General features: G+C 54.2%; 2 protein-coding genes across 8 annotated transcripts in view; both read right to left on the reverse strand.

Moving 5' to 3' along the window:
• The window catches only part of CORO2A (coronin 2A), a 54,952-nt gene extending 44,121 nt beyond the window's left edge, over positions 1-10,831 (reverse strand). The window contains exons 1-2 of one of the 6 annotated variants that reach the window (XM_025432490.3): positions 4,925-5,081; positions 3,260-3,561 (exon numbers count right to left, since the gene is read on the reverse strand). In XM_025432490.3, coding sequence (XP_025288275.1) covers positions 3,260-3,511 — 252 coding nt within the window. In that variant the 5' untranslated portion in view covers positions 3,512-3,561; positions 4,925-5,081. Of the gene's footprint in view, positions 1-3,259; positions 3,562-3,767; positions 4,102-4,737; positions 4,896-4,924; positions 5,082-10,717 lie in introns of those variants that run through there. The other 5 variants (XM_025432489.2, XM_049116300.1, XM_025432492.3 and 2 more) reach the window with 5 other exon arrangements.
• A 4,334-nt stretch (positions 10,832-15,165) lies between these two features.
• The window catches only part of TBC1D2 (TBC1 domain family member 2), a 50,584-nt gene continuing 40,371 nt past the window's right edge, over positions 15,166-25,378 (reverse strand). The window contains exons 8-14 of one of the 2 annotated variants that reach the window (XM_025432540.3): positions 24,841-25,028; positions 23,291-23,767; positions 19,547-19,667; positions 17,317-17,502; positions 16,392-16,513; positions 15,533-15,711; positions 15,166-15,262 (exon numbers count right to left, since the gene is read on the reverse strand). In XM_025432540.3, coding sequence (XP_025288325.1) covers positions 15,201-15,262; positions 15,533-15,711; positions 16,392-16,513; positions 17,317-17,502; positions 19,547-19,667; positions 23,291-23,767; positions 24,841-25,028 — 1,335 coding nt within the window. In that variant the 3' untranslated portion in view covers positions 15,166-15,200. Of the gene's footprint in view, positions 15,712-16,391; positions 16,514-17,316; positions 17,503-19,546; positions 19,668-23,290; positions 23,768-24,840; positions 25,029-25,378 lie in introns of both variants that reach the window. The other variant, XM_025432541.3, reaches the window with a different exon arrangement.

Genomic DNA, 25,378 nt, shown 5'->3' on the forward strand with positions numbered 1-25,378 from the left:
CCCTATTCTAAAACCTTCCATGGCTTCTGAGTTGAGGATTCAAAGCCAAGATGTGGCCCAGGAGTAAAGCAAGAAGAGAGGTGGAGCAAGGTGGGGGAGAGTGAGTGGGAGGGGCAAAGGCAGGAGGCCTGGGTGCAGACAATAAGGGGGTGCATTTTCTGTAGAGGACTTAAAGACAATAATAAGACTGGCTATGGGACACCTGGGTGGCTCAGAGGTTAAGTGTCTGCCTTTGGCTCAGGGCATGATCCTGGGGTCCTGGAATCGAGTCCTACATCGGGCTCCCTGCATGGGGCCTGCTTCTCCCTCTGCCTGTGTCTCTGCCTCTCTCTCTGTGTGTCTCTCATGAATAAATAAATAAAATCTTAAAAAAAAATAAGACTGGCTAAAAGTGACTTTTTATTATGATATGCCTGCAAGTCTAAACAGTGTCAATGAAAAAATACTCCCCCCTGCCAGGGCAGGCTACTCCCACCTCCCCACCATTGGCAACTGGCCAGTACCCGATACTATTCCCTAGACGGAGCCAACTGGACTTTTTGCCGCATCCCAAATAGGCTCAGGATGCTTCCCATCGCCAGCCCGAGGCTTGCACTTGCCAATAGGTCCTGCTCACCACTGCACATTCAGCTGCTGTAAAGTTCAGCTTAGCTGCTCCCTCTTTCAGAGTCGCCCTGAATGCATTCCCACCCACCCCTTGGCTGGCCACAGCCCCGCACCAGGCCTCCTGACGCCTAGCCCTGGCCATATGCAGACCCAGCAGCATCGGGTTCTCGTGTCCCAGGGAAGACTGTGGAAAGGAACCACTCTCTGGCATCTGGAACCCACGGCACAGCAAACCACACGAGCAGAGCTACTTCCTTGCTGTGTGACCTTGGACAAGTCTCAGATCCTCTCCAGCCTCCCCCCATACAAGGACCATATCATCTCCAAATGACCTCCTTTCCGTGTCCTCAGTCACCTCTTGGCCACACCTTGCACTCTGTCACCGTGTGAAAATGATCCACTTTCTTTCAAAGTCACTAATTCACGCGCCCCTAGTTGACTGCACCCTCCCTCCTTCAGCTTCCTGTCACCTGTCAGATGTGACCAGGCCTTTGTTGGCACCCCTGCTGGATAAAACAGGTTCAAGCCCGAGGAAGGAGCCCGGTGCCACAGACCACATAACCCATTTGGCGCTGCCTCCACTCTGCCACGGGCTTGGATCCAGCCTTTCTGAAAGGCCAGCTCCGGGGATGGCGTCTGGGCCACGCAATGTCCACACACTGTGGCGCCTGGGACACCCTCCCACAGCTCCACACCCCCGAGACCGCCCATCAGGGGCCTCCTCTCCCTCCTCGCAGCCTGTCTGCCCCTCCTCCACCTCCTCCCATGAGGCCTGTCATCTCATCGTCACCCTGAAGCCTTCACCCACTGACTTACTTCTCATCATCCAGCAAAACTCTGGTGCTGGATGAGCCAGGATACCTAAGGAGGTCTCCACGAGAAAAAACAGACAAAATCCAAACCTGGACAAGAGGTACCAATGGGGGTGACAGCTTTCCCACTACAGCTCTTCTCCCCACAAGACCCTTCCCTCTGTAAGTCAGGTCTTGTGAGGGCACAGCCAGAAAAGCCACATCCCAGGGCTCGCCTGTGTGGCCGCCTCCTCCTTGTACTCACAGCTAATGCCACCCCCCCACCCCCAGACACCTCCTAAACCTTCCACTTAGCTCTGCTCCCACTGGTACCAGCTGGGGTCACCTGCACACTCAGTCTCACCAACCAACCATCTTGCCCCCAATCTTTTCAAAAGATGCCAGTCTGAGCATGTCACCCCACGGCCACTGCTCCAGGACCCAAAGGGTCTGGCCCACTCCACCTCTCTGGCCTCATCTGCCCAGGAATCAGAGTTGGAGACACTCAGTGCTTTTTGATTTTTTTTTTTTTTTTTGATTCCTCAAAGGTCCATTTCATTCAGCCTCCAGGCTGTTTCTTTTGTCCAGCAGGCTCCCCTTCCCACTTTTACCCAATTACCCCTCCTCATCTTCCAGGTCTCGGCTCCAAAGTCCTTCCCCTACGACAGCCTTCTGCAGTGACCCTGAACTAGGCACCTTCTCCGCTCTGCAAGTTTTGACGCCCTCCCTTCTCTGTCAGGCACCCATTCCAGGTTTTGTGGGACTTTAGGGGTCACTGGCCATCTCCTCTGGCCTGTGAGCCCTCCAGGGCAGCACCCATGTCTGTTCTTCTCTGTATCCTTAGCACGCGGCCATGTTTCACAGGCACACAGTGACCAATACATGAATAAAGATCTCGTTCACAAAAGTAAATTGAAAAATAATTTTGTAGGAAATGAACGAATGGGCCTTTCTGGGTAAGGCTCTAGGATAACCTGTGCGGAGCAGGTCTCTGTGGTCTCTCTGCAGGGTGGCCAATCTGCTCCTGGTACTGATCCTAACAAGGACGAGGCTAATGAACCAGCCAACAAGCTCTCAGAGCTCTTTCCTGTCCATTATTTCCCCAGCTCCCCTCGAGGCCTCCCCCCATTACTCATAGCCCTGGGTGTTTAATGACCAGTCCATTGGGGCATTTCTGAACTCTGAACTGGCATATGTTTACTCTGCAGCATGAACACTTTCTTCTTCCCAAGGGCCAGGACTCAGGAACCTTTTCTTTGTGGGGTTGGATGAGGAAAAAGTGATGGATGGGTTCAAATCCAGCTTTATCTTTTGCTCACTGTGTGACCTTGCAAAAAAAATCACTTAACCTTTCTGGGTCCGTTATCTGTAAAAAGAGGACAAGAATATCTAGCCAGGGGGTCGATACAGGATTAAATGAATATACATACATGAAGAGTCTAGTGTGAGGCCTACTGCATGTCATATCTAATTGATTCTAAGACATAGTCTTTCAACATTTAGTATCTTTGAAACTGGGATACAACTTATAGTTTGATGTTTTTCTTTCTTAATGGATTATAAAATAATGGTGTATCTCACAAAAGATGGCACCCTGCATTCAATAAAATATGACAGTAGCTTAGTTTCTTTAATACCTTTGTAAAGAGGTGGGAAGGTGTGGAGGGCCCCACAGACCAAAGACCAAGAAAGTGCATCTTTGAGGGAAAAGGGTCTGCTGAGGTCTGGCATACTGAGGTAGAACCCTAAAGCATCACAGAATCTGAAGGCACAGGCCCTTCCATAGCCAGCTGGGCCTCTGGACCTGTTCCTGCTGCCTCAGACCCACTCAGGGGGTGGCCCACACTCCAGTAGAACCTTACCTTTCTGGATTTGAGCCTATGCTCCTGCTGATGTAGCCTGCAGTCCCTGGCTTGGACAGTCTGGTCACAGCGCTGACTGTTCTTGCAGACACCTACAACCCCAGTCTTTGTCCCAAGAAGAGTCCTAGAACCTATCCCAGAGACCGCTCCTTCAGCGACTCCTTCATCCAGCCATCCCTGGACTCTGCTCTCAACTGTCCTGGAAGGCCAGCAGGGGAGTATCATCCAGGTCTCACCAAGTCCTTGTGCCATGGGTGCCTCCTTAAGCCCTCCAGCCTGGTGATGTCAGACTGTTAGACCACCTGCATTATATTGTCACATATGTTACATACAGACAACTTGTTAAGAAATAAAAGTCAAATAGCATGTACAAATTTCAAACTATAGAAAAGACGAAAGTGATCGTGATGATCAACCAGCTTGATACGCATCTATTTTTTCCATATGCACAAGCGTGTAAATACATTCTTCTCCCACATTCAAATCCAGAGGCTCAGTCTCCACTTACTGTTCTCTGTCTTGTCTTTCCATTTCATGTGACCTTGTGGACTTCCTCTACACAGAAAGGTTTCTCCTCATGGCACTCCCCTGTCTTCCACTCCCTCCCTTGGAACGTCCCTTAGCCCACACTCCCCTACCCTGGGTCCTAAGGCCTGGCCTGTGCTTACGGCTTGATGGCTTTCTACAGGCACGTGTGCCTCTTCAGTGGGACAGGGCTGTGACTGGGTCACGGCTGTCCTCAGGGCCCCCTCTAAGCAAAGCCACACCCTCGTACAGAAATACTCTTGAGCTCTTAAAACAAAGGGGTATGAGGTGAATTGAGCCTCTCGGTTCCTGTTGGATTTGACTGGAGGCCTTTTAAAACAGACAGGATGTTCTCTGAGACCCAGAAGGATGCTGGCCCTGTATTTCCCTAACCCCCAGGGGCTCCAGACATCACAATAAACAACAATGAACAGGTGCCTGCCATTTCATTGTTCAAAAGCACGTCCATGCTCTTTATCCAATTTCAAGCCTCACAACCACCCTATAAATTAGGAAAGCAAGTATTTACATTTGAGCCATTTTACAGATAAAGAGGCTGAGGCTCAGAGAGGTGGGCCATTTACCCAATGACCTTCCTCGCTTTCCTCGCCTCCAATATCTGGCTGACTCCAATCTCACTCACAAACCAGCTCGGTCATCACTTCCTCCGGGAGCCTTCCCACCCCCAGTTCCATCCTAAGGTTAGATGCCCCCCTTTGAGGGCCCAGTCCCTGGGTTTCCCTATCATGGCTGGAATCCCCCACCCCCACCCCCAGGCTGCGTGCCCTTGAAGGCAGTGATGGGTCTGGGTCATCTCCATCCATACTCTCCAGGCACAGAGAAGCCTCAGTAGACGGCTGCTGGGATGAAGATCATTACAATCATCAGGGCAGGAAATATTCTCCCCACTTTGTGAGTGAGGACAAGGGGCATAAAGAAGGGATGTGACTTGCCTACAGAGCACGATATTGGCCAGGTCAGGTCTCCCTCCTCAGGGGCGTGGCTTCTTTCCTTCTACTGCGTCTTTTGTTATCTGCAATCTTGGACTACAAGCCACTGCCCAAAGTTCACTTCCGTCTCCTCCTGCGCAGGCCTGGGGCGGGGGGGGGGGGGGGGGGGGGGGGGGGGGGGGGGGGCTACCTGGTTCAGCCAGGTGTGAAGGGGACTGTTGTGGAGGTGCTCTGGCTGGGGAAGGCTCCATCCTCCAGCCTGAGCCAACACCCTTTAGGTAGCCATCGGAATAGCAACAGTAGCGCAGGTCACCTATTGAGCACCTCCGAGTGCCAGCACTTTCCACCTACATCTCACTTCATCCTGCAGCTGGCACCATTATGATGCCATTTTGCAGGCTGGGGGGGTTGGGGGGGCAGTGGGGAAGACCTGGCCCCAGGCTCACCTGGTAGCTGTGCTGGGACTGGATGCCAGGACTGCATCCTTAGCAGCAGGCAGCCCCAGGAGTTTGCTGGCATCAGAGCCAGAAATAAATGCACAGTCAGAGAGTAAGAGACAACTCCCAGGGGGCCTGCAGGCCTGGCAAAGCCCCACACTCTCCCTCCCTGTCTTCTGGCCACCTCCCACCCAGGGCAAGCAGGAGGGATGAGACTCAAGCTCAGGGAACTGCAGGCCTGCCCCGGCAGTCCTCGGCACTCCCTGTGGGCAGGGTCACGCCACTTGCCAGTCCCCTGCAAGCTCTGGGCTCGGGGCCAGGCTGAAAGCAGCTGTCACGTCAACCCTGCACAAGTTCCCAGCATCCTGTTTCTTCTTAGTAGAATGAGACTTCACATATCTGCTCCCAACAGGGTGAGAGATGCTGAACAAGGCCCTGCCTTTCACTGAGCCTCACTCTCCCTATCTGTGAACTGATGCTGGGGTGGGCCGAGTGGGTAGGGTAGGTCCCAGTGGAACCCACCCACTGGCATTCCAGGTAGCACAGCACAATGATTAAGACCCTCTACACTGGAGCCAGATGACATGGTTCAAGTGGATGACCCTGTTCCAACTGCCCAACCCCTCTGGGCCCCAGGGTCCTAATCTGTAAAATGGGGAGAAAGAGTAGAAAAAAGATGAAGTAAATACACCAAAATTTTTATATTGATTATCTGAGATGAAAAGAGAAGACATGAATAACTTATTTTCTGTTTTCCTTTTTTTCTAAATTCCCCATTACCGTCAAGTATTTATAACAAAAAAACAAATATACTTTCTTTGTAAATTAACTTTATTGAGATATAACTTACATACAATATAACACACCCATTTTAAAAAGTAGTAGTAATAAGGAGAGAATCGATCCTCCACAATGCCTTGAGGATTGAAGGGGTTAATGTACATAGAATCTTAGACGGTCCTGGGAGCAGAAGTGCAAATAAGTGTTTGTTAAATAAATAGGCCAAGACCAGCTTGGCTTCCTCCTCCTCCTCCTCCTGCTCACCTGGCCTGGACCCCCTCCTCACTCCCAGCACCGAGCTCGAGCTCGGCAGATCCTCTGCCCCCACATTCACTTCAGGTTCGCTGAAGTTCGCTTCCTGGGTCCAATTCATCACCCCAGCCTGGATTTTTTCCACAGCCTTCTCTCTGCACCCCAGAGGAAACACAGTAACACTCAAATCTGCCCATGCCCTAGCCCTGTCCCATGGCTCCTCACCACCCTCTCTCTACTAAGAGCCCCAGCTCCTCTGAGAGACATGGTCTTAGCAAGCTACCTAATGTCTCTGTATCTTTGTTTTCTTAACTGAAAAAGAGGAGTAAAAAGAGTTACCCCCGCTGTGGAGCGCCTGCCTGGCTCAGGGAGTAGAGCATGCAACTTTGATCTCAGATTATGAGTTTGAGTTTCACGTGTGCGGCATAGAGTTTACTTTAAAAAAGAAAGAAAAAAAACAGTACCCCCTCACACCAAACTTGGAGGGTTCCATGATGTACAGGGCAGGTGCACAATCTGACCACGGGTGGTGCCTCTTACCAGTCCACCTGCCTTTTCGGTCATTCTTCCCTGAACCTGCCAGGCAAGGGCCTACCTCAGGGCTTTTGCACCCGCTGTTCCCTCTACCTGGATGGCTCTTCCCCAGAAACCAGCCCAGCTCACTTCCTCACCTCCTTTAAGACTTTAGCCAAAAGGTGCTTCTCAATGGTCCCCCCAATCACCCAATTTAAAATTATAACCCCGTCCTTCCATTCCTCTCCACACACCTGAAGCCTACTGCTGTGTTTTATTTGTTTCCTCTGCATTTACCACCAATGGCTTTACTTATTATCGTCTTTTTTCCCCTATTAGACTGTAAGTTCTTTAGGACAGATTTTTTTGATCTATTTTATTTACTGTCAAGACTCCTGCCTCTACACCAGAAAATACCTAGCACTACGTAGGTGCTTAATAAAAGAATAGCTGAATGACTAAATGAATGAATGTAAAGCACTTAGGATAGTGTCAGGCAGGCGGGATGTACTCAATAATATTATTATTATTATTATTATTATTATTATTATTATTATTTATACAAAGTGAGGCTCCCATGCCCTTTCTCTCTGACTTTTCCAAGCTTATAATCACACTTCCCTAGTCTCCACTGCACCCTGCCCATCTCTCAATTATGGTAGGGAGCACAGGGCTCTTTAATTATATCTTTTTCCATTTACACTGAACTGAATGAAATTACCATTTCTTGTAAGTCAAAACAGTCAGATATTGGCCATTTCAAAGGGTTTAATATATCTCTCATGGCAACATGCAGGGTCCTAGGAGGTACCTCCAGGCCTAGGTGCCCAATAAATGTTTGCTCACGGAAGTGAAGTCACCAATTCCTGGCCCTTCGTATGAGATGTGCTTACAAAACACCTCTAATCTGGTCTGAAAGAGGCAAGGCACAGCCTTTAGACTCAAAATAACAAACAGAAGATCCTGCTGCACTATTTTCTGGTCTTCCTGAAGCATCTCTGTCCCTTGATTATCTGGCAAAGAAAAATAAAAACAAAGCCACACTACACTCTAAAACAATCCAGGTTCTGGCCATTTGGAACTAACAAAAGTCTAAGGCTGAATGAAGTCCCTTCCCAGGGGAAAAAGGCTAGCTGCCTGCCTCTAAGAAGATTCATTTAGTGATGGGGGAGGAAGGCTAGAACATTCTTTGGTTGTCACCGTGGTCACTGTTCCAATGCAGGCTTTGGTTACAGAGATCTGTTAGGCCCCCAAGGTGGGTTGTTGGAGCTGAAAGAAATTCAGCAAGCACTGAATCTACCCTGATTCACAGATGGGAAAAGTGAGACCAGAAAGGGGAAGGGACTGACCCGAGGTCACACAGAGGAGAACGTGAAGAGCTCATCCTGGAATCTGGGCCTGCTGACGCTAGTCTAGTGGGCTTTCCTCTGGACCACACTGCTTTTATGTTGGCCAGATTCCAGCAATGTAAGCCTTAATGCTACTATTTTTTAAGCTGTACTTTTCAAATGATGTTTATGAAACCTCAGATAAAGCTCCAAAAGCTTCACTGTGACACTTGTTAGAAGGGCACCTGGGTGGCTCAGCGGTTGAGCATCTGCCTTCGGCTCAGAGCATGATCCCAGGGTCCTGGGATCGATTCCCGCACATCAGGCTCCCCACAGGGAGCCTGCTTCTCCCTCTGCCTGTGTCTCTGCCTCTCTCTCCCTGTGTCTCTCATGAATAAATAAATAAAATCTTAAAAAAGGAAGCTTATTATAATTAACAGCATTACATTAATCTCTCTCTACAATTACTTCCTTAGGGTAAGGTCGTCAAAGTAGAAGTCTAGCAGCAAAGGGCAGTTTAAATCATTTTCATGAACTTTTGTAACAGGCTGCCAGATTGCCCTGCAGAATTAAATGCTGCTGGAGAATTGCCCACAGCCTTGCCAGCAGAAAGGTTTATCCTTTTGTATTTATTTTCCCTCATTTTATAGGAATACATACAGACTGCTTTCACCAACTATATGGTATATATTTTCCAACAAACAAATCCATACTCTGGTCTTGGAATCAGGATCCTGGGTTTGGTGGCTGGTTTGCTGTCTCAGCTTTGACAAATCATGTTCCCTCTGGGGCTGGGGGATGCCTATCTAGACAATGATGGGGTTGGAGAGATGACTCCTTCAGATCCCCTTCAGCTTGGGCATTCCCTAATTCCATAGTACATTTTCAAATTATTAGCATAAGATGACTTTGTAATAGCCAGAATCTGTCATGCCCCTAAATCAGGCCAAAATGGGTGCCTCCTTGCACTAGGTGAGCAGGAAAACAGAACCCAGATTATACAGATGTAGAGATGACAAGAGACTTAGGTAACACTTAAGCTTGTGTGTTGGGGTTACGTTCAAGTGACAGCACATATACTTAGTCTGCTTTTACGATGGGGTAATAATACTCATTTGCGGTCTAGCTGCAGGCTGGGTGAGGTTCCACCATAGCCAGAGGGCACGGTCATGGCTACTCTCAATCAGAACAAGAATCCCAGACTTGCAGTCAAAGGCAGTTCACCCCTAGCAAGTGCTCATCCAGCCTCTGCTCACATACCTCCGATGACACTGAGAGCTCACCACCTGCCCCGGCAGTCCCTCTCTACTTTTGGCAGTAAGAACGCTCTTGGGTGGGAGCAGGTCATAAAGCGGACAAGAGGGACCCAAAGGCTCAGACTTGATTCTCAGAAACTACTCCCTCAATCAGGGTAGGCAACAGGAGAGGATGGGGAAGGACCTGGAACGGGTTCCTCCTTTCACTCCAGACCTCTAAGGCAGCTGCTAACCCACAGGTGCTCCGGAAGTGCAGGAAGGGCAGGGGACACATTCCAGTCCTGATGCAGGCGGTTCGGAACAAACCCCAGGCTCACCACTACTTGCTCTGGGGCAGATACCTCAGCTCCTGCCCCTTCCCTTTGCTCCCTTGGGCCCTGGCAGGAGACAGAGTGCCAGGCTTGGGGCAGTTCAGCTTGGAAGTGAGCAGATTTAAGGGACCAGATGAGTGCTCCAGGGTGGAGGAAGAGGAGTAAGATGTTGTCTGCGTGCCCAGGGCAGGACCAGCAGCTTCCAGCTGTTTACAGTTAGTGCCATCCCCATCCTAAGGGGTGTGTGATGGGGGCAGCAAAACCTTCCAGTGAGCGACCGGGCCAGATGCCAGAGGTCTTTTTTTTTTTTTTTTTTTTTTAAATACTGAAAGCCTAGAGCCACAGTCCCTCAGACACTTGCTCTGTCCCAGATCCAATCCCACTCAGACACAGCTCTCTTGGCACTGTTGCCCCTCTGAGGTCCACGCACCAAAACCTGATCCAGCCCCATCATAGCTGGGGGAGCAGGGAAGGGGAAGAGGAGGTTGCAAACCATTCTCTAAATCCTGGAGGGTTCACGGGTCTGGTCGAGACAGGCCTGCAGCCGATGGTCCCCTCACTCCCAACTCAGGGCTCTCCCAGCAAGGCCGGCTTGGTGGCGGGCTCTGACGGCCGCACCCTGCGTGCCCGGCGGCTCGGTGGGGACCTCGGGCTGTCGCCCCCTCCTGTTTCCTGTACCTGGAAGCTGCGGCCCCGCAGGTCACCGAGGGGGGGGGAGTCGGGCCGCCGTGGGGGGGGGCTGTCGGGACCGGCTTGCCACACCCAGCGCGAGCGGCCCTCCCTGCGGGCAGGAGCGGCGGGCGGTGCCGACCGTGCCGGTCCAGCCCGGAGCCGTCGGGAGCCTCCTCGGCGCGGCCTCTCCCAACAGCGCGGGGCGGAAGGGGCCACCACTGCGCCCGCTATGCCAATGGGGAAACTGAGGCCTGGAGAGGAGCGGCGCCTTGTCGGGTCACGCCGAGGTGCTGGAAGCCTGTCCCCCGCGCCCCGCCGGGCCCCCCGCGCCCCGCCGAGCCCAGCATCCCTCCCTGGGCGCTGCAGCCCGAGGCGCAGCGCGCCCGCACCGTGCGCACCGGGAGGGCACGGCTGGCGGCGCGGGGCCGCCCTACCTTGGTGACGGCCGCGCAGGTGGCGGTGGTGGCGGCCGCTCCGGCTCCGGCTCCGGCTCCGGCTCCGCGCTCCTCGCCGCCCGCCGAGTGCCCGCGCGCGGCGCCGCCGCCTCCTGCCCCCGCAGCCGGGAGGGCGGGGCCGATGGGCGGGGCCGGGCACGAGCCCCGCCGCGCGCCCCGGGCCCCCTCCTTCCCCCTCTCGGCCCGCGCTCCTGGCCCCCGGGACCGGCCTCGGGGCGCGCGCACGCGCACTCGCCGCAGTGATGGGGCGGGCTGCCCGGCGGCCGCGCGGAGGCTGGGGGTGGGGGCGTCCCCTCGCTGCGCGCCGCGGGGCGGGGGTCTTGACCTCCCGAGCTCCGCTGCCCCCTGGGTGGGGTGGAACCGGAACCGTAGCCGTGCGTGCGTGCGAGACCGGCCTGGGACCTGCACGAGACGCTGGGTGCCCGGCCCGGCCAAGTGCGCGCGCAGAGCCCGCCACGGGGGCGGCGCCTGGTGACCCGCGGCTGCTGGAGGACTCCTTGCGGCTCCCCCGTCGGCGGCGGGAGCGCCCCGTTCTCTCGGCGGCCGGCAGGGGGCGCTGCCGCCGGCCTCGCCTGCTCCGGGGCCCGAGCGCGCGGCGCGGACGGAGGGGGTGGGAGGCTGCTCCTTTTCGCACAGCTCCTGCCGCCGCACGCTTCAGTGCATCACCTCCCTTTGCACGAGCCCACGAGGTTACACTATTGCTATTTTACGAATAAAGTAGCCGAGGCGCCGACGGGCTAAGCGGCGTTTAAGACCACACAGCTGGGCTCCCAGGCCCAAGCCGAGAGCCGTGCGCCACCCCCCGCCCCCGCCCGTCAGGAGCAGGGCTTTTGTCTCGTCCGGTGGGGTCCCTGGAGCCCCCGGGGCCGGTGCCAGTCCGGTGCGGTGAACAACAGCGTACTACGTATTTACATGTAGTACTTCACGTAATCCTCGTGACCCTTTCGTTCAGCCGCTACTATTACCCCCCTTTACAGCTAAGAATGTCGAGGCTTAGAGCGGACTATCTCCTGGGAAAGAGGAGCCCGCCGCAGCCTGCGACTCCTTCGCTGGTCCCCGCCCCCCAGCCCCTCCCCGCGGAGGCCCCGCCCCAGGCACTGGGACCTCCGGGGGCCATGGGCTTATGGACCGCTGGGAGGTCCCTGGGGGGCTCTGCTGGGAGGTCCCTGGGGGGCTCTGCAGTACGCGCAACCCAGGACCCTTTCTGGGGCTGCTGCCTGTGTGCATGTATGTACACCTGTGTGCGGGGACAGGGTGGGGGTGGGGGACCCTGTTCTGCTCCTTTCTCCCTAACCCTGGGCCTTTCGAGGAAGGCTACCCTCCCCCAAACATGTTATGAATTGCACACATGGGAAACTGAGGCCGGAGCAGGGATGACCTGCCCCAGGGGCCCCTAGTTAGAAAACCATATAGTAGGTTTGGCCTGAGTTGGGCCCACCTGCCAGCATCTTCTATCGGGTCTTATGGTTGATTGGGACAGGCCAGGAAACCACCGCCCCCTTCCCTTCCTACGTGTCAACACAGCCAGCCTCGTTTAATGGGCTACGTGTGGGCAAATATGCCTTTGCAGGACCAGAGCATGTGAGGAAGGTGAGGAAGGGTGGCAAATTCTTCATCTAGCTGCCCAGAATGGAGCTGTCTGGGCAATATGGCCTGTGCCCTGGGACACTGAACTCAAGAGCGAGGAACGGCAGTGCCTGAGAGGTGAGGTCCTGAGTGTGGGGGGAGCGGGAGTGGGGGTCTCCAAAGTAGCAGTAGTAGTAGTCTCTTTATTCTTGAGGAAGTTGCCCCAGGGAGCCCCCTCCCCTATCCAGTGCAGCATGGATGGCAGCTTGTGGGGGCTGAGTGGGACCGAGATGCTCTGAGAGATCCCATCCCCTGGGGTAGGAAGGGGGGCCTGTGAGGGATTGGATCCTCTGGCCCTAGAAGACAGCATCCCCTGGGGAAGGGGGCAACAGCTGTACTGCAGAGCCAGGAATACGACACCAGGGGTGGGCCCCAAACAAATGCCTTTCTGCCATTCTGGAAGAAGGGGGAGGGAGGGCAGGCAGCAACAGCCACAGACCTTTCCTGAGGTATGACACCCGCCTCCCCCCCCCCCTCCCCGCGCCAGTCCCTGGTACAGCCTGTCAGGTGGATGCATCTTCCATTTTCCTTTGCCTGGAACTATCCCAGGGGCCCTATACCACTTGGAGAGCTATAGGCTGGGCCTCTCTTTCCCCTGGATCCTTTGGTGTTTTAGGCCCCAGAGAAGTGGAGGTGAGCTGGAAAGACGCCTCCCTGGTCTTACAGTTAGCACCTCAAAGCTTGAGCATGGCTTAGCCACTTAGCAGCTGTGGGACTTTGGGCCAGTTCCTTAACCTCTCCAAGGCTTCACCTTCTTGTTTCCAAACTGAGCGTGGCCTGGAGTGAGCAGTGCTCTGGACAGTCAGCTCTCATTCCTGGCTCCAGCTCCAGCTCCAGCTCCAGCATCTCATTTCAGGACTGGAGGAAGCTGGATCAGAGTCAGTCCTGGGGTCTCCACCCCTCCTGCTGTATCAGCATGCCCAGGCCCCACAACAGGCTGTGCGGGGCACACAGCACCAATATTCCTTAAAAGCTGCTTAGGTTGGGGCACCTGGGTGGCTCAGTGGCTGAGCCTCTGCCTTTGGCTCAGGCTCTTGGGATCCCCGCAGGGAGCCTGCTTCTCCCTCGGCCTATGTCTCTGCCTCTCTCTGTGTCTCTCATGAATAAATAAATAAATAAGATCTTAAAAAAAAAAAAAAAGCTGCTTAGATGATTCTATGGTGCAGCCAGGTGGAAGCCAGGGGTTACCCTGCCCGGTCCATGACCAAGCACCACCCCCTCCCCTGGTCCAAGAGGGGCAAAGTGTAGGCACCCAGCTGGGGGGGGTTGGGGAGGGGAGATGAGGAAGGGAGAAGAGGGAGAGAGAGAGGGTGAGGAGAGTGGGCCTAAGGAGAAGGGGGAGGGGAGGAAGGAGGCCTGAGGGGGAGAGGAAGCAGGGCAGATAGGAAGGGAAGAAGGGAGAGGGGAGTGCCGCTTATCTGACAGCCCCAGTCGGATCTGGGATTGTTTATTTTTTGCTGAGGAGGGACTCTGAATTTCAAGGCTGGAGCTGAAGGACCAGCTGGGCCTGGCCTTCCTGGAGCCTCGGGCCTCTTCAGAGCCCTCTGGGTGACATTTCTCCGTAAAGAGGCCACTCCCTGCTGGAGGTGGCACTTTACTCTGTGCCAGCCACCAGCGTCCTCTCCTCTAGCCCTCCTGGGAGCACTAGGAGGCTGGACCCCTTGCTTGTCAATGATGCCCTTAGAGGTATAGCACCCAGCCCGCTGGGGGTGCAGCTAGGACCCTATAGGCCACCACCACGCCTCTCAGATCTCAGCAGATGTAAAAGTTTAGCAAAAATGAGGAAGGTTGTCAAGACCCTACATGGGGTGCTGGTGGGAGAAAGCCCTGGGGCTGGCCCATAGCCCATTATGTAGGAGGAAAATACTCTGAACAGCAATTCCCCAGAGCTGTGTAGGGGGCACGGTGTCGGGGAACTGGGTGCCTGGAGTGCCAACTCCTCAAGGGTCACACTTGGGGGCGAGCATGCGGGTCCCTGGTCCCCAGGGACAGGTGTGCCTCCTTCCCACCCTCCGCCCCCCCCCCCCCCCCCCCCCCCCCCCCGGTCCTTCCTGCCTAAAGTCTACCCAGTGCGAGCCTGTACCAGCACAGTCAAGGGTTTGCTTAGACACTAGCGGCCAAAATCACTGATGTGGCCTTGACCCCCTGCCTTGAGGGGATCAGGGGAGGCCTCTGACCACTGAGGAAGGGCCCCAAAGAGCCCAGCAGAACTGAAACAGAGTTCCTGCACACGGTGGGTGCCGGAAGAGCCAGCCCTGACTTGGCAACAGGCTGTAGCTTTGTCCCTCTCACCACCTTTTCCGCAGCCTCCAGCCACTCGTTTTTTCAGAGAAGAGGTGACTCTTCGTGCCTGGGGCTGTGAAGCTGGCAGAAGGAGACCAGACAGTCGGGCCGCCTGACCCAGCACTCTCTGCCTTGAGCCCCACACCACGTTCCTCTTGGTGTGGACAGGGGTTCTCCCTCGGAACCTCCCCCCCACCCCCTGAACGCACTGTGAATGGAAAGGAGGGCATAGGTGCCAGGCTCAGGAACCAGGCCTCAGTGCACAGGGAGCTAGGCTGGGGACACAGGCAGAGCCGGCACTGGAGAGGTGCTGGGGCCCGGGGAGACACAGCCTACCTGCATGGGGCCCTCGCTCCTCAGGGAAGCGGGGGGTGGGGGGCGGCCTGCAGAGACACCCACAGAAACAGAACGCAGGGATGTCCCAGGGTTGCCCTCATGATGCAACACCCTGGAGCCCCGGGCCCACTCGGGAGCAGCTGGTTACTGGGACTCATTCAAGTTCCAAAGCTTGCCAACTCTTTCCAATATTTCCATTGTTTTATACAGATAAAACTTAAAGAATGTTCAGGTTACCCTCTGAGACAGCATATTCTTGCTCGTCTGTGCTAAAGTGCTCTGTGGAAGAAGTGAGAAAGGGGTAGCATCCCTGGGTATGTGCTCACGAGGGGATGACCCAATCAATGGCTCCATGGCAGACAGTGTCGTAACGGGAGACTGAGGCCCAGAGAGGGGAAGGGGCTTGCCCCACGTCATGTGGTGATGGGGCTCATGGGCGGGACCACCACCCCACGGCCATCCTCCTGGGGGCCTGACGGCCAAAGGGGAAAAAGGGCTTCGGGGAGGGCAGGTGGCCAAGTCAGGGTCCCCCCTCCCCCTCGTCCTCACTGGTGCAACCCTCTGGCACCGCTGGGTCTCGGGAGTTCCTAGTCTCCAAGTACTCGGCCTTCAGTCGCTCCAGCTCGTGCAGCTCAGCCTCCAGCCGCTCCCGATGCGCCGTCCGCAGCTGCCGCAGCTGCTTCATAGGGAAAGGGTTCATGTCGTTGAAGGCGATGTTCATCAGCTTCCTGGGGGGAGAGCACAGTTAGTCCAAAGCCAGTGCCCTATCGGGTCTGCATTTGCTGGGCCTTCCCAGGCACCCCGGCATTTGTTCTGTCCCTGTGGCTGAGGCCCTAGCCCCTGCCCACAGGCAGCTCACCTTCCCGGAAGGAAACCGTGAATAAGAAGACAACTTCCACCCAAAGTGATGTGTACTGAGGCAGGAAGAAGCTTAGGGCTATGGGAACTCTAACACGTAAGGAAAGGTTTATTAGGGAAGGCTGCTTGGAGGAGGTGACATGCGAGTTAGGTGTTGAAGGATGAGTAGTAGTTGGCCAGGCAAAGATGGCAGTGGTGAAGGTGACGGGGGCATTTTAAGTAGAAGAAACTGCAAGGCCAGAAGTCCAGACGTTGGTGTCCTAGGAACTCAAATAATTGTTTGGTAGGATGATAGGGTGTGGGTGTTAAGGGCAGGAAAAGGTGGGTAAGAAATGAAATTGAGCAGAGGCCTTGAATGCCACGTGAAAGGGCAAACAAACCACTGGGGCAGTGGAATGTCCCTAAAGGTTTCTAAGCCCTAGTGGGGGATCGACACCACTAACAAATCTCCACTCAGCAAATACCCGCCTACCCTCTTCTACGTCCTGGGGGCATGTGTGGGTGGTGGGGGTGCCGGACAGGCAGGACTGGGGGCAGAATGGGTTCTCACTGGCTGTTGCAAATGGTCTTGGTGAAGAAGCGCAGGTACTGGTAGATCTCCAGGCCATCCTGCAGTCTCAGGATCTCCTCCTCGTTGTACTTGAAAATGGCCAGGGCATAGCGGAATACCACCTGGGGGGCAAGTGGGGGCTCAGGTGGGGCATGGGGGGTGGCCAGGGCAGGTAATCCCCAGGGGGAGGAAGACCCCCCTACACCCAGACAGTGTGGGACCCCCCCCAGACAGGCTGCAGAGGTTGAAAGCTCGTGTGTGGGGAGCCCGGGAGGCAGGGGCAGATGGGGGAACCCCAGAGGGAGGAGGGAGCACAGCGTGGAATCCGGGCATGGGGACCAAGTGCTTGGCTCTATCCTTACTTGTCCCGGGGCCCTGGGTGAGGTGCTACTCTCTTGGACCTAATGGGGGTAATACTGTCTTCACATGGGGTATTAGCAGGAATCAGAGTGACAGATCTGAAGGTGCTCTGTAAACTGCAGTGTGGTACGTTCTCAACCACTATGGGGAAGAAGGGAGGCCTGCCCGGGGTCTCCTAGAAAGGCAAGAGGTAGAGCTGGGACCACGCCCATGTGCCAGCCTCCCAATATGGGGCTCAGTCCAAACAGGAGGAAGAGAAAGAGGGGCTCAGGTGACTGGATGGGCAGTGGAGGGAATAGGGACGGGCCTCCTGGATCCCAGCTGTGGCTCTTCCCTAGGAAAAGGAAATCCCCCCCAACTTTAAGACACATCTTCGGAGGCAGAACTACCCCTCCTCCTTGTGTGTGCAAAGCACTTTAGTTTATAAAGCCATGCTCCCACGAGATGTCCTCAACAGCCTGACCAGGGGAGCACTATCTTCCCATTCTCCGGGGGCAGGATCGAGACCCAGAGGGCTGAAAGGCCTTGCCCAGGACTGTCCTGCTCACCCCTGGCAGTGCCCTACCTTGGTGCCCTCATACAGGAAGGCATCCCAGACCCGGAGAAGGATGTTGCTGATGAGACTGTCTGCAAAGACCACGAGGAACCAGTTGAAGGTGATGAAGGAGAGATCCACGCGGTGCTGGCCCAGGTGAGCCATCAGCCTGGGCAGCTTCTCTAAGAGGAGGTCCTGGAGCACCCGCTGGTCCACCTGGGAGCCAGGGAGAGAGGGCCTGTCAGCTGCCAACCTAGGGAAGGGGCTGCCTGGCTCCCTGCCTGCCCTTCCGACCCAGCCAGTCCACACACAGTCCTGGAGTCCCCCTACTCCCTCACCCCAGGAGCACAGAGTGCCTGGAGGATCCCCTCAACCCCTGCCTCGTGGCCACCACCCTGCTGTTCCCAGCACAGGCTGGCAGTCTTCTGGGCTGGAGGACTGGGCTATGATGTGGAGGTCTCTGTGGGCTAAGTTCTTAGCCACTCGTGTTCTGGCCCATTTGCCCTCCTGAACCCAAAGCCAAGCAGCAGTTCAGACCTGTACTGCTGACACCACGGCCACATATCTACAACCATTTTGGGCCTGACATACAAGATGTTCAGTGCATCCAGCTCAAGACCGAGGGTAATTTACTGAGCTTAAGATGCCACTGAACCTGCTGAAGGATTCACAGATTTGCTGACGTGATGTCTGGGATTTATTTCAAGATCACCAAAGCAAGAGGAGTGGGCGGGAGTAGATAGGGAACAGCAGTTGCGTGTCTGTGTTGATAATTATTCAAACCAGGTGATAGATACATAGAGGTTCATATACTATTTTCTCTATTTTTTGTACATTTAAATTCTTCTACATTAAAAAAATGAGAAACAAACCTTCCAACAACCCTACCACAGCACCCTGGTTATACAACACACCTCAGTTTCCAAGATGTTGAAGCATGACAATAAAATATGGAACATTTCCCAGCCCGCCCTGCAGCGAGGGGTGCCATGTGAGACAGTCCTGACCAACAAGGTGTGAGCAACTGCTGGGCGGGGAAGCGGAGCCAGCCCCTGCCTTCCAACCCTCTGCTTCTCCCAGCCTGGACCACGGCCACAGTGCTGGAGGTGGTACTGCTGTCTTGTGACCATGAACAGGGTGCTGAAAGCAATACGTGAGGGATGGCCCAGCAGAGAGCCTGAAGGGGGCATCAGCTTTCTCATTATCTGGGGGAAATATCCGCCCCTTAAGCCACTGTGAGGTTGGGTTTCTTTTTCTGATTCATGACCTGACGAATCCTCAGTCTCAGTCTCTGGCCCTGACCTCCCTCCTTCACAGCGGACACCTGTGTGTCTGCTGACCACCACCACCACCACCCCTGTGGTTGTCCTGCAGGAGGAATCAGTGTTGGGTGATCCTAATAGGAAAGGAAAGGAATGGGGAGAGGGGCAGGAAATGGCTTGGTAGGTTTGGGGTGGAAAGCGGGAAGGTCCGCCACCCACCCACCCATCCACCCACTGGCCTCTCCGCATAAAGCAGACAGCTCAGATGCAGCGGGAGCCGGATGAGGAGTGAAGTGAGAGAGGAGATGGGAGGTCGAAAATGGTTTCACATTTACACCTGTCAACAAGCCCAAGAAGTAGTACTTCCATCCCAAAGCAGACAAACCAGGTGTTCAGAGAGGGGATGTCGCAAGGCCATGCAGTTGGCTCGGGGAGGGTGGGCTCTGGCCCTAGCTGCCCCTGACTCCAGCGCTCGTCTGGGCTGAGTCAGAGGGCGGTGAGGCTGTAAGGATGGAGACAGCTGCGCTTCTCGGGAGGCCGTGACCACTGTGTGTGAACACTTGTCCACACGAGTCCTACTGACTCCTACTTCTACCCACTTGACCTCTATTTTGAAATTCTTTACTGGCAAAAAGCAAGAGATTCTAGATTTTCTTCTTCCCTCACCAAGAAATCATTTCTGAAAAACATAAAACTAAACAACAAACAAAAAAACCCCCAACCATTTCTCGTGACATTGTGTCACTACTGGAATAACAACAATCTACCCTGTGGGCAGGGCCCCAACAGCTGTAGAGGCCATCTGCTCACTTGAACTTCCCAGGAGTCCCAGGGAGGGGTTACTGGCCCCGTGTACAGAGGGAGAAATGGAGGCCTGAGAGCTTCCTGATTCTTCTGAGATTCACTAGCTTGAAGCTAGATTCACTAGCTTGAAGGTACCACTCAAGGGGCACCAACCTGCATGGCCTCTCTGTCCCATCGGTCCCTGCCCTGCTCACCTGGGATGACGTCAGCGTCTTGCTGTAGTAATCAGCCGGCATGATGGTCTCCACAATGGCCACCAGACACCAGAAGGCACTCTCCTCCTCCTCCAGGACCAGCAGAGCAATGGCTGCCAGTCTGGAATGGGAGGAAAAGAGCACTGGGGTGATGTGTAGAAGTTACAGCCAAGCAGAGAGGTAGATCCCTGGCTCCCAACCCTACTCTCTAACTAGGCTAGTGTTCTGGAACCTGGGGTGAGATGAACATGCTTTTGGGGAGGACTGCATGGGGGATTTCCAGAGCAATGAGGAGATCTGAGTCTCTGGAGCCCTGTTGCCTAGGTGTGAATTCTGGACCTGCTGCTTCCTGGCTGGATGATCGTGGGCAAGTTCCTAAACCTCTCTGAGCCTCAACCTCCTCATAATAATCACAAGACTATTATGAGGATGAATGAAGTTAACATGAGATAAATGCCCAGCACACTACCTGACACGTAGTGAGTGCTTTATGAATGTTAGCTATTCTTATCTTAATATCCACAGGCTTTGAGACCTTGGCAAGTGTGCTAACCTCTCTGAGCCTTACTTTCATCATCTGTAAAGTTGATTTAACAATCTCCACCTCCCAGGGCTGTGAGACATTTTGAGTGGGAAGTCAGACCTACATACAGTGCCTTGCTAACTATCTGGCATATAGCAGGTGCTCACTACACAGAATTCCTTCTCTCCTTTGCTTCCCTGTCCCCTAAAGTTATCACAGGGCTCCAATGAGATCATGGTAAGAAAGGAAGAAAACCCCACAGTGCTGAGCAGGGCTGTCAGCCTGGAAGAAGTACTGTTTTCTCTACTTATCCCATTTTTCCTGGTAGGTCTCACCCAGGGTCAATCCAGGAATACATCTGCCAAAATGCGGGGGTCTCTCAAGATGCTAGGTGAACACAAGGTCCCAAATTCAAAAATGTTTGGGAAATGCTGCATACTCTAGCCCCCTTTTAGAGTCTTATGATGTACAACATGTAAAAGCCTCTGAGAATTCTGCAGTGACAAGACCCCATGTGACTCTAACCCAAGGCCATCCATCCAGTGGGGCTGTGGAACCTCTTTTGTACAGTGCACCCACTGAACACCCTTAGGAAGATGCCGCCTTAGAGCACTGTGGAGCCTCATGCTCTTGATGGGCTTAAAGAACACCTTTCATTTTCCAGCTATTTATCCCTTTCTGGACTCTCACTAGACTGGATTCATGATCTCCAACCTTCTCTGAGGTTCATACTTTTTAAAGAAACAGGGTCAATTCTCAAAAGAAAAAGGAAACTCCTTTTCTCTACCCAGTAGATTCAGAAGAAATTTCTTTCCACTCTGGCTAAAATACCTGTACAAACCCTCCTGAGTCTGAGCTGAGTGGACAAAAGGAAGAGTCACAGATCTCTTGGGACATAGGAAGCTACCCTCTCAAAGCTGGGGAAGGAGGCCTTCTGAGGTCATTTAGTTCAGGGACAGCAATGTATGAAACTGGCCACCACTCTTTTTGGTCTATGCCCAGGGTAGACATAACTGAGTGATCATTGTGCTCTTTCCCACTGACCCTGGAGGCTGCCTCAAAAACTCACAAGACAAGGCAGGTGCTTCCTACTGGTCATCCCTGGGTCTAGATAAACTTATTGCAGAGATGGGAAGACCGAGTCTTGGGAAGCAGAAGTCACTTGCTCAGGGTCACGCAGTCGGCTGGTGGCAGAGTGGAGACAGAACCCAGGGTTCCCAAAGCCCAGCCTGGTGTTCTCTCCACCCTACCCCATTCCACTGGAGTCTTGGGATGTGCTCAGTCCAGGAGGTGGCTGCTGGCACCAGCACAGATTTCTGCACACATTAAAAGGTCAGTAGTGAGAGGCTGCTCATACCAACTAGGGCCTACCAGCTGTTCAGGGCGGAAGCCAGATTCCAACTTAAGGCATTCAGGCTCAAGTGGGTCTGCAAAGGAGGCAGCGTGGTGATGTGAGAAAGAAACAGCTACTTCTAATGCACTCTACTTATATTTTACAGAGAACTGGTTTTAAAGTTTTTTCCCTAGGTTAGCACTGTATCATTACTATGACATACGTCACCCTCTAAACAGGAGAGTGTTGCACAGAAGCAGGGTCTGTCCGGAAGCTGCGCACATGGTTCTACCGGCTGCCACTAGATGGCGCCACTCAGACAAGTGAAAGGGGCCTGCAGGGTGGGGCTTAAGGGCCCCAGTGTCTGACCCTGAAGGGGCTCTTCCTATGACAAATAACTTTGGATTTCAAGCAATATGAATATCTGCCTAAGCAAATATCAGTAAAAAAAAAAAAAAGCATTCAGAGAAAGAGTTGAAACACTCCTGGGTGTCACCCCCACTTGCTCAGTCTACATCTCCCTCCACAGCCTCACAACTGCCTTTTTCCACATAGGCAGAAGCTTCTTTCCTTCTGGAAGGTTTGTCTCAAGACCCTTCCTGCTATAGGATTTTCCCCTGCCCCCTCAGCTTAGACTGGCAGTGCTGTGGTTTGACTCTGAATTTCCAGCCACTGAACATGTATATATGCTCAATTTCACCCAATTTAGGCAGCAAATCAGTATCAAAAATATGTATCCTTAGGAATCATTCAAATTTGGGTAGGGACTCTCTGAATGTTTATTCTGTGTTAAATAAATGTCACACATCGCTTATTCTGAAAAAAAAAAAAAAGGGCAGAATGTCTTATGTAAATTTTGCTTGAGTATATGCATATTAAAATTAAATGGAGTCCAAACTTGCTTTGGGGAATATTTGAAATTATGTAACTTCTGTCTAGATAGCCGGGGCCATCCATGAGAGTCCTCTACAGTGCTGGACAGGGCAGCCCTACCAGGTCACCCCACTCCACCTCACCTCCAACCCCAAGCCCTTATGTCCTGCTGTTGCCAGAAGCAGATATGAATCCAGGCTGGGCCAATCACATTCTTTCCTTTGGGAATTTAGGCCTGAGGACATGAGGATATTGACAAGTAGGAGGATTTGGGGCAAAGGCTCCAGACTCAGGGGCTAAGGTCTCCAGTCTGACAGCCCTGAGGGGCCCTAAATGTTCAAGGAATGATGGACAGAGACTGGTCTGCTGAGAAGAGGAAGCAGAGATGTAGAGCAAGAGGGGCCAGAGATGATGTGGCCCCCTTGAGGGGCTGCGGGGCAGGACGGGGCTGCTGCACAACTCCGGGACTTGTCCCCATGGACTGGGGCATGATCGGCAGCCCTGGGGTTGTGTAGTGCCGGGGCCCTGCTGGCGAGAGGAGGTGCTTTGGTTTCTAATGACCATCTGGTCTCACCCTCTCTTTTCTTTTCCTGGCTTTTATGAACTTCCCCTGTAACATTTACAAATTCTTTTTTTTCTTGGGCTCCCTTGAATGGGTTTTGTTTTAAAGTAAATGATCCATGACCCAGACAGTTCTGCGATATGTGAGTTGAGTTGTGCACTACAAAATTCCGGGGTGGGTGGGGGGACTGTTCACAGTGCTTTCTATATGAGTGATGATGAGTGGCGCACCCTAAGTGCAGATCGAAGGAGAGCGCACAGCCTGGGGAGCCCCTCTGTCTTGAACCCGTCCTTGTCCTCGTCCTCCTCTTGAACATGTCCATGTTGTCCCCATCTATATGGCAGGAATCAACCCTCCTGGACTCACCTCTCCAGGTTCTTGGGAGGTTCCAAAGGGACCGAGGGGTGCTCTAAAGGATAAAGGTTGTGCCCTCACCAGGGCTGTGATGCTCACCTGTTCAGGCCCTGGCAGTAGCCGATGGTCGGGTTCTGCCAGGAGAAGGCCAGCAGCACCCGGCGCAGCTTGTCGGGGAAGTTGGAGGTGGGACAGGTGAAGTGCTTGTTGCTGGGGAAGGTACGGTGCAGGTCCAGCTCAATCTGGCGGGCAGCAGGGTGCTCGCGGACCTGGCCCCGGCTCAGCAGCTCCTGGTAGCGGCCGGGGCTCTGCAGATGCTGGACGCGGAGGTGGACCAGCCACCTCCAGACACGCGGCCGGTGCTCTCGGGGCACACCTGCCCGCAGCAGCTGCTTGAGCTCCACCGAGGGTGCAAGATCACTCAGGGCAGCCCAGCGCTCCCGCAGCGGCCGCTCCACAGCCTCATGAGCCAGCAGGTGGTGTGAGTGCACCTCTAGTGCCTGGATCTTGGCCAGCAGCTTCAGGTCTTCCATCTCGTAGTTGGGCACCGTTAGGAAGCCATACTCATCATACTCACTGCCAGCAAAAGCCTATGTTAGCAGCAGCTTGCAGAGCCCTTCCCTGGATAAGGGGCAAGGCGGGAGGGTGGGGAGGGGGAACCCCAGGCAAGATTCCTGCCTGGGCTTCACTGTGGGTTAGCCATGCAGCTCTGGGCAGGTCACTTCAATTCTCTGCACTTCAGTTTGCTCATCTATACAATGGGTAAAAGAATTCCTGTCCTGCCTCGCAAAGACCCATTGACATCCTTTGTTGTAAGATACTGGTGGCCTAGACAGTGCCTGGTATGTAGTAAGTGCATAGTAAGTGCACTCTATGCAAATATAAAGGACCCTCTTATTACTCCATGAAGCCTTAGGCTCAAGGAGTCTGGCACTGCCAATCCAGAATCCCACTGGCACAGTGAGTAAGCCCAGGGATGGATGGGGAACAGACAGCATCAATGACAAGTAAGATGGGAGAGCTAGGGATCCATCCCAGAAGGCTTTTCACTGATTCCATATTTCTTTGCCCTTACTGTGTGCTCTGCATGTGCTCTCTCATTTAGCCCCTGCAAAGTGGGGATGTTAGCCCACATCTGCTGGAGGCTGAATATGTGGCCCAGAAAGGTAAAGTGACTTGTCCAAGGTCACATGGTGAAAGAGCCCTGTCTGGCTCCAAAGCCTGGGCTCCTTCCACTGGGCCGCCCTGCCTTCAGGGGCTTTAGACCCCACAGCCAGAGCCCCTTCTGATACTGTTCACTGTCCTTGGCAAGGACTTGGCTCAGGGGAGGCAGCTGGCTTGTCTCCCCTCCTCCCCTCTCTGACAAACATCTCTGGGAGACAGCCTGGGGAAGTGGGGAAAATGGAGCTCTGGAGCAGACCCAGGTCAGCTGCACTAATATACTCTGTGGCCTTGGGCAAGGGGCTGCCTCCTCTGAAGCTGTAACCCCTCAACTGTAATGTGGGGCTCATCCCCACCACTTGCTCTTTATCTGAAGGTACAAGGAAGTAAATGATGTGCAGGGCTCGTACGCGGTCAGCAGGGAACCAGCACCAGGGCTGGGGACCCTCAGGTCACGAAGGCCCACCCTCGCTGGCTGCTGGGCTCACCTGATGGGGCTCAGCTCCACGCCGTCGGCTGAGGCCTCCCCGGCTTCCCACTGCAGGGCCTCCTGGATGAGCTGTCTCAGCAGCTCCGAGCACTCAGTGGCCTCACCCCCCACGGCCTCCTGCAGCCTCCGCAGCCCGGCCAGGTACTTGCTCTCCACCTGGCAGTTCTTGGCTTGGAGGTAGGCACACTGTGGAAGGTGGGATGGGGCTGTCAGGCTATCTGCTGGGCCTGGGCCCACTGAGAGGCTGAGCAGCTGTAGGCAGCAGAACCCTTCTCAGCCTCATCTCCCATGCTCTCCCTACCCCCAGCCAGTCATCCAAGGGACAGGAGATGCGCCCCACACCTGAGGGTTTATAGCAAGGCAGAGAGACTCCAGGCAGGAGAGCCAGGCCCAGGACTGCAGCTGGATTCAGAAGAGGGGAGTGGTGGGCAGGGCAGTGCAGGTTCTCACACAGCCTGCAGTCCCATCCTGCTTCAGGCACTGCTGGTCGGGTGACCTACGGCAGGTTACTTAACCTCTCTGTGCCTTAGCTTCTC

This window comes from Canis lupus, chromosome 11 (genome assembly GCF_003254725.2).
Source record: "Canis lupus dingo isolate Sandy chromosome 11, ASM325472v2, whole genome shotgun sequence".
Classification (NCBI taxonomy): Eukaryota; Metazoa; Chordata; class Mammalia; order Carnivora; family Canidae; genus Canis; species Canis lupus.